The sequence below is a fragment of the Apis dorsata genome, unplaced genomic scaffold, assembly GCF_000469605.1.
Source record: "Apis dorsata unplaced genomic scaffold, Apis dorsata 1.3 scaffold_307, whole genome shotgun sequence".
In the NCBI taxonomy this organism is placed as follows: domain Eukaryota; kingdom Metazoa; phylum Arthropoda; class Insecta; order Hymenoptera; family Apidae; genus Apis; species Apis dorsata.
The window spans coordinates 104,143-112,450 of NW_006263579.1; the positions used below are offsets into that span (position 1 = coordinate 104,143).

Sequence of the window (8,308 nt, forward strand, 5' to 3'; positions counted from 1 at the left end):
ATTCTTTCTCATATTTCTTTTTAGAATCACTTCCACGTGCCGCTTTGTTGATGCTAGGCGAATCGCTGTTACGATTAGATTTAAGTGAAAACGAATTGTCTCATATGGAGGATGGTGCACTTTTGGGTCTTGAACGATTATTTTTATTAAATATTTCTCGCAACGATCTTAGCCGCTTTAATAGTGACGTTTTTAAAGGTACGTGCATGTTCTATTATGAAAAAGTTAGAAAAGAAAAGATAAAGGAAAAAATAAATTATTCATTCATAATAAAAAATTATAGAACAGTGATTACTTTTAGGAGCTTACAATTTATTGCAATTGGATTTGTCGACAAATTTTCTGCGAGAATTTCCAAGTGACGCGTTAAGACATTTAACGGAATTAAAATTTCTCAATGTATCGAACAATTTGATTGATGTAAGTGATTTACATTTTCGTTTGTTTTGGAAAAGATGATGCTGATCATGATTTTCCTTCTAGGAGATCGAGCATGGGCATTTATCAACTTTAGGAGAGCTTCAGGTGCTGGATCTTAGCCGAAACAACATTGGTCGGCTAGGTTTCAATACATTTTCGAAATTATCAGAATTGACCAGGCTTGATTTGAGTTTGAACGCATTACGCACGGTATGCACGAAGAATGAAAGAGAGTGAGAAAAAAAAAAAAGAACAGAAAAGAACACAATTTTACTTTTACAGATCGAGGAATCATCGTTTAATGGTTTGAAAAAGTTAAAATGGCTCTCGTTGCAAGACAACAACATCTTGTTAGTACCAGCTACCGCTTTGACAAAATTACCATCTTTAACTCATCTACATTTGGAGTTCAATCGAGTTGCTGCTCTCCCGATCGAGTTGATCGAAGCGACAGCCTCAACTCTTGCAACGTTGGCACTCACTCGAAATCTTGTTCGAGAAATACCTGCTGGACTATTTCAAGATTTTCAAGAGTTGACGAGCATCGAGTTGTCTGGGAACATGTTGTCAAGGATAGCACGCGACACATTTGTCGGATTGGAAGAAACGTTGCTTGAATTGGACGTGTCCTCGAACAGGCTGACTTCGATTGGCCAACTTCCTTTAAGACGGTTGATCTCCCTCGATTTATCCGGTAATCGATTAACGCGAATCCCCCCAGAAACATTCGATTACTTGGAAAGGGTACGATATCTCAACCTAAGCTCAAATCCTCTCTACGGTGGTTTCCCGCCTGTTTTTCCCTCTTCTGTGATCGATCTCGACGTATCGCGCACAGATTTAAACATACTGCCCTCAATTTTGTTTCGAAATCTCGAATCGCTCGAAAGGATATCGGTCGCTGGAAATCGGTTGGAAAAAATTGAGAAGGCCACGTTCGATCGGCTAGTGAACCTCTCGAGAATCGACTTGTCCGGGAATCTTATCGAGCATATCGAGAACGAGGCTTTCGTAGGATTGACCAATCTATACGAGTTAAATTTACGGGGCAACAGGTTGAGTTCGTTTTCCGGGGAGCATTTCGATACCGGAACCGGGTTGGAGAGTCTTGATTTATCTTCAAACCGAATAGATCGATTGTCACCGACCGCTTTCGCTATTCATCCAAGATTAAGGGAGCTTGATCTCTCCGATAACCGATTTCTCTACTTTCCAAGCGACTATTTGAAACCTTTGCAATTTCTTGAATGGTTAAATTTATCGGGAAACGAGTTGAAATCCGTCGACGAGTTTGCCTTTTCTCAACTCATTCGGCTTCGAACGTTGAACCTCGCCGCAAACCGGATTGAGTCGCTCAACGAGCTTGCTTTCCATAATTCCACGCAGCTCCAATTGCTTGATTTGTCAGGGAACGACATCGAGGCTCTGAGCGAAAGAACGATGGAGGGCCTGCTCCGTTTGGAACATCTCAACCTTCGGGACAATCGTTTAACCTCACTTCCGGAAACGATATTCGATCCAACCAGAGTCCGTTCCGTGGAAAGTATCGATTTGTCTGGAAATCGATTAAACGAAATTCCGATTAGATCTTTGCAACGACAGACCGCCTCTCTTTCCAGCTTGAACCTTGCCCGAAATAAAATGGTCGAATTGTTTAGCCAAGAGGTTGCAAGCAATGTGAAGGAATTGGATCTATCGGACAATCCGTTGAGCGCAAACGCGATTAAAGGAATATTGGGAGAAGCGAAGATTCTTCGATCGTTGAACTTGGCCAATACTGGGATCAATCGTTTGATGGTGAGACTCGAGACACCTTTCTTGAAGCGGCTCAATCTTTCCAGGAACGACTTGACCGAGCTCAAAGTAACCACCCTTGAACGTGCTACCATGCTCGAAACGTTGGATATCTCGAGGAACAAATTGTCGGATTTTTCGAACATGAATCAAACGTTTCAAGCGTTACCTGCCCTCCGCTGGCTGGATGTATCCAATAATCACGTGAAGATTGTCAACGAAACCAGTTTCAATAGCTTGATCAGTTTACGGTTTTTGAAGATGTCCAGTCTGCATAATTGTACGAGAATCGAGCGGAATGCATTCAAATCATTCGGAAAGCTTCGTTCCTTGATAGCCTACGATTATCCAAAATTGGGTTATTTCGACGTTCAAGGTATTCTGAAAGGAATGAATAATTTGGAATTGTTGGACATTGAGATCAAAGATTCATCGATAAGCAATGAACAACTATCGATACGTTCGCATCCTCGGCTCAAGGAGGTAATTTTACGAGGAGACAGGCTCAGGAATATTTTGTCCAGTTCGTTGGTCGGTGTCAGAGGACCTAAGCTAGTGTTCGGTCTCAAAAACACTTCCGTTGACTCGATGCCTGCCGCTCTTTTCTTTCCGGTACCACGCTCAACCGAACTGGAACTTGACATCTCCGGTAGCAAATTTACCACTCTATCTGGCCAATTTCTTTCAGCGCTTGACGAACGAACCGGTACGGTGAAGATCAAGGGGCTCCGATACAATCCGATTGATTGTAATTGCGACGCAAGGCATCTCTGGAAATGGTTGAAAACGGTCGGTAATGATGATCCTTCGAATCTCGTTCTCTGTTCCGCTCCTGCCAATTTAGTTGGCTCGTCGCTCACCAGTCTCGCTGAACATCGATTGTCATGTGATTTCATCTCTTATACCTCTGTTGACGAGCTTGTTGACGATAACACCGCGACTAACTACGTTCTCGTTGCCTCGTCTTCCCCTTCGTCTACAATCAGATCGACATTTTCGGAACCCGAGATTATTTGGACAGTAGCACCTGCGGTACAAAACGCCGATCGCAATAAACATTACAATAACGATCACGCCACTTCTTCGCCAGCCGGATCTTCCACCGGCACTGACGACACACTGATTATCGGTATCGTAGGAGGAGTTGTCGCGTTTATAGCATTGATTGTGATCGTAATCTGCGTGTGCCGTTTCAGATGGTCCTCAAATCGAATCGATCAGACACGTTTAGCTGTAGCAGCAGCGACTAGCAGTATCCCTGATGCCTCGATGGTTAGGCCCGCTAGCGCCTATTCAGGCAAGATCAATCACGAGCTTTATCTCGGATCGTATAACGAATCCACGTTAGATCGTGGAAATAACGCGATAGCTCCTTGCATTCCAACAATGTCGCACCAAATGATGCCTTTGGTTCAACCACCAGTGCACCTTATGCACACTCTTTTAGCGCAAACTCAACCACAATCGCAGTCCCAATTGCAAGCGCAACAATTTTACGGATACTGCGATGGCTCTTCTTTACCTATTTACATTGCCTGCTCAACCGATGCCAAGTGTGACAGATAACCTGTAAGATATTTACTTTTCCTTACCTTTCTACCTTACATTTCCACTTCATACACACATATACCTCATAGTTTACTCGATCATATTCTGTCAACAACGTGCTCTGTTGACGTGTTCACGTTCATTCATCAAACATTCGTCAATGATTGTCATTTAATGAACTAACAAATAAGTACTTATATATACAAACATATGCTCAGCGCATGTGCGTAATCTCGTATACAAAACATGTTATATATATTTTAGATATTTTATAAATGTGTGCGTATAGTCACACTGATATTTTTAATTATGAATTTATATGTATATTTTATATGAATCATATAAATTATATACTTTAATATATCTACTGTTCATTTGTTGTTTGTATTTATATCTATCATCTTGAGAGAAAAAGGACATATATTTATTAAAACAATAATTCTAAAATTGAAAGTTTATGAATTTAAAATTATTTCAAGAATTATTAGATTAAAGATTTTTAAGATTGTTAATCAGGAAAAGGAATTAATAATTTTGTATTAAAATTGATATGAGAAATTTAGCTGAAGTTTTAGCTTTAAAATGAAACTTTAAAAGAAATTTTCAGAAAAAACGAATAATTAACAAATTTTCAATACATCAATGTTAGAATGAAGCATTAATAGTTAATGATTAATTAATAGAATTTTAAGTTGATACGAGAAACTTGCCTAGTTTCAAAATGTGATTTCAAAAATGTCAATTTTTATTAGAAAATAAATTATTAATGAATTTTTCATGTAGTTCTCGAAATGATAGGAGATTCTCTATTTTCGCATAATGTTATTTTCCTTATGACTTGGAATACTTTCTCGTATATTCTGCTATTCTAGTAACAAGTCGGAATTTCGATAATTCAAACGCGAGATGGCTCTAATTTCCAAAACTTTTTAATAGATATTTAATTATCAGCCGAATGCCCTTATTTAGAAATTTATAATATAAAAAGAATAAACGCAATAAAAATTCTATAATATTAGATTGTTTGAGAAGTATTATAGAGTAATTTGTATGCAAGTATATTCAAATAAAAAAATGGCAGAATGCTGTGTCAAAAATCGTGGAAAAAAAATTTATTGAAAGAAAAAGTGATAAAAAAATAGATGAAAAATATAAAGATATAAAAATATATTTAAAATATAAATGGAAAATATAAAAATTCATATAAAATATATCATGAAATATAAAAACATAAAATATATATAGTGTATAAAATATAATATAAAATAAACAATATTAAAAATTTTTTATAATATTTAAATTTAGCTTCAATTTTAATCGTTATTGCAATTATTCTAAATCGAATCAGTAATATTAAAAATATTAAAATGATGAAGGAACTTTAAATGTCTTTAGAACTTCTTTAAAATATAGGATAAAAAATATTGAGTGATAGATCTATTCTATATATTGTCCGTGGTAGTAATCTTGTCATTATTTGTTGCTACTTAGGGAACACGTGTTAAGTGATTGAGTGACCGATATTATATAGTTTTTCTAGATACAACAATGGCAAGAAACCGAAAACATAAGCAAAAAAAAAATTTCGCAGAAAAACGTCGTGAAAAACAAAAGGTACGAACATTAATTGTTGAAAAAAATAATACCGGTTACAATTTACGGTTATGTTTATTATTATATATAGCTTTATCAATAGTGTACATATTAAAAATAAATAAAATTTAATTATTAAAAAAATTTGTTGTTTATATGTAATAATATATAAATTTTTTAATATTTTTTAATATTTTTTAATATTTTCTTTAACAGAAAAAAGATGAATGGGATATTGCACCACGTCATAATTATGCAGATATTATCAGGGAAAATAAGGATTTTGAAAATTATTACAAAACTCAAAAAATTGTTCCTGAAGAACAATGGGATTCTTTTATCAATACTATGAGAAAAAATCTTCCAGTAGCATTTAGAATTACAGGTTCAAAAGTAGAAGCTAAAGCATTAATGGAAACTATTAAAGGAGATTTTTTTAAGGAAATTTTAAATATGCATATGGAAGATGACTCTAAAAATAATGAGGAGACTAAGGATATATTACATTGTTTACCATTTTATCCTGATGGATTAGCTTGGCAATTACAATTAACTAGAAAAGATATTAGAAGATCTGAAGCTTATTTTAGATTACATAATTTTTTAATTGTTGAAACAGAAAGTGGAAATATTAGTAGACAAGAAGTAGTTAGTATGGTACCACCTTTGGTATTAGATGTAAAACCATCCCATAAGGTAATTTTAATATTGTAATAAATTTAATTTTGAAGTTAAAAAAGAAATAATTTTAATATAGGTTTTAGATATGTGTGCAGCACCAGGATCAAAAACAGCTCAACTTATTGAAATGATACACACCGAAGAAGGAAATTCACTTCCAGGTATTAAAATGAAATTTAAAATATTTATAAACAAATGATGCAAATTTCATTTATCTTTATCTTTTATAGAAGGTTTTGTAATAGCTAATGATCTTGATAATAATCGATGTTACATGCTTGTACATCAATCGAAAAGATTAAACAGTCCAATTGTTTTAATTACAAATCATGATGCTACAATATTGCCTAATTTTACTACTACTAAACCAGATGGTACAAAAGAACTATTAAAGTCAGTAAATTACATGGAATAAAATATTTCTATTTTCATTAAAGATTTTAATGATTTTTATATTTTGTTATAGATTTGATAGAATACTTGCTGATGTACCATGTAGTGGCGATGGTACAATGAGGAAAAATCCAGATATTTGGTGTAAATGGAGTCCAGCAAATGGTAACAATCTTCATGGGTAAATATTATTTTACATGATTTGTATTTATATTAATATAACAATTATGATAATTCAATAGATAAAAATAATTTATATCTATGAATTTAAAGAATTCAATTTAGAATAGTAAGAAGAGGTTTAGAACTTTTAACAGTTGGAGGAAAAATGGTATATTCCACTTGTTCGCTAAATCCAATAGAAAATGAAGCTGTACTTCATAGGATTCTTGTTGAAACACAAGATTCTGTGCAATTAGTTGATTGCAGACATTTAGTACCTGGATTAGTATGTGATCCAGGTATTGTATATTTTACATATTACTACTTTTACTACATTTATATTAATATTTTTATTATTTAAAATTTCTCTTTTTCTAAAAAAATTAATGAATATTTTTTTTAGGTATATCACATTGGTTACCAGCATCAAAAGATTTACAATATTATGAATCATGGGAAGATGTACCTGAACAATGGCAAACACAAGTTCGTCCGAAAATGTTTCCACCAAAACCTGAGGATGCAGCTAAATTTCACTTTGAAAGATGGTAAATAGAAATAGATTTTCTTATTAATGTTTTTGATTTAAACGCATGATAATAAGTTTTTAATGATATAGTATGAGAATATTACCACATCATCAAGATACGGGAGGTTTTTTTGTGGCTGTTTTGGAAAAGGTAAATCATTTACCTTGGGAACGTGTATCACATATTAAAGACGAATCAATCCAGAATTTTAATTGTCAAGAGAGTAATAATGAATTAAGTTTAGAAGAAGAAGAAGCAAAGAAAAATGTTCATGCTACCAAAACGTTTGATGAAATGAACAGGTTACGAATTGCTAAACAAAAACGTAGAAGAATTGCTTCTGGATTTAAAGAAGATCCATTTGTTTATTTTAAAGAGGATGAAGATGTGTGGTTATCCATTAAGTAAGTGAACATTTTTTTATAATGTTTTATTTATTAATTATTATTAATTTTATTTATTATTATTAATTGATTCTTAATATCGAAAAAAAATTTTCAGAAAATTTTACGATATATCTGACGATTTGGATCCTCGGTGTTTGTTGGTACGATGTATTGGTAGAAAGAAGAAAAACATTTATTACACATCACCTGAAATACGTAATGTTGTATTGTCTAATGAAGATCAAATAAAATTGATAAATACTGGTGTTAAATCATTTGTACGTTGTGATAATAAGAATATGGATTGTCCATTTCGACTTGCACAAGAAGGAATACAAGTTATTATTAAGTATATTGGTAATAGTAGGAAAATCAGAATATCTAAAGATGATCTGATAATGTTATTACAAAACAATAATCCAAATACACCACCTGAAATTGTGAAGCTTAATCCAGAAACACAAGAACGGTTACAAAACTTTGGTAACATTTTTTGTCATTGAACTAAATATTAATTGTAAATTTTATCACTAATTGTAATTTTTTATTATTTCTAATTTTATTCCTAAATACTGATTCGTATGTATTATCTTAGCAACTGGAAGTTGTATACTTATGTATGAAGAAGAAGGAACTGAAAATCCATTAAAACTACAAATGGTAGGATGGCGAGGTACAATGTCTTTGAGAGCATATGTTCCTATACATGATGCAATTCATTATTTACGTCTATTAGGAGCTGATTGTTCGAAATTTGGTATGTATTTTTTTTTTTTTTTTTTAGCAATATATATCAAATAT

At 33.3% G+C, this 8,308-nt stretch overlaps 2 protein-coding genes across 3 annotated transcripts in view; both read left to right on the top strand.

Moving 5' to 3' along the window:
- The window catches only part of LOC102671215 (protein artichoke), a 6,558-nt gene extending 2,606 nt beyond the window's left edge, over positions 1 to 3,952 (top strand). For both annotated transcript variants that reach the window (XM_006617417.2, XM_006617416.2), the window contains exons 3-6: positions 25 to 198; positions 302 to 420; positions 484 to 630; positions 703 to 3,952. In XM_006617417.2, coding sequence (XP_006617480.1) covers positions 25 to 198; positions 302 to 420; positions 484 to 630; positions 703 to 3,780 — 3,518 coding nt within the window. In that variant the 3' untranslated portion in view covers positions 3,781 to 3,952. The remainder of the gene's footprint in view (positions 1 to 24; positions 199 to 301; positions 421 to 483; positions 631 to 702) is intronic.
- A 1,248-nt stretch (positions 3,953 to 5,200) lies between these two features.
- The window catches only part of LOC102672262 (tRNA (cytosine(34)-C(5))-methyltransferase), a 3,902-nt gene continuing 794 nt past the window's right edge, over positions 5,201 to 8,308 (top strand). The window contains exons 1-10 of the mRNA XM_031511333.1: positions 5,201 to 5,376; positions 5,572 to 6,051; positions 6,113 to 6,197; positions 6,267 to 6,429; positions 6,503 to 6,610; positions 6,703 to 6,890; positions 6,995 to 7,139; positions 7,211 to 7,525; positions 7,623 to 7,990; positions 8,103 to 8,264. Of these exons, the coding sequence (XP_031367193.1) occupies positions 5,311 to 5,376; positions 5,572 to 6,051; positions 6,113 to 6,197; positions 6,267 to 6,429; positions 6,503 to 6,610; positions 6,703 to 6,890; positions 6,995 to 7,139; positions 7,211 to 7,525; positions 7,623 to 7,990; positions 8,103 to 8,264 (2,080 nt within the window). The 5' untranslated portion in view covers positions 5,201 to 5,310. The remainder of the gene's footprint in view (positions 5,377 to 5,571; positions 6,052 to 6,112; positions 6,198 to 6,266; positions 6,430 to 6,502; positions 6,611 to 6,702; positions 6,891 to 6,994; positions 7,140 to 7,210; positions 7,526 to 7,622; positions 7,991 to 8,102; positions 8,265 to 8,308) is intronic.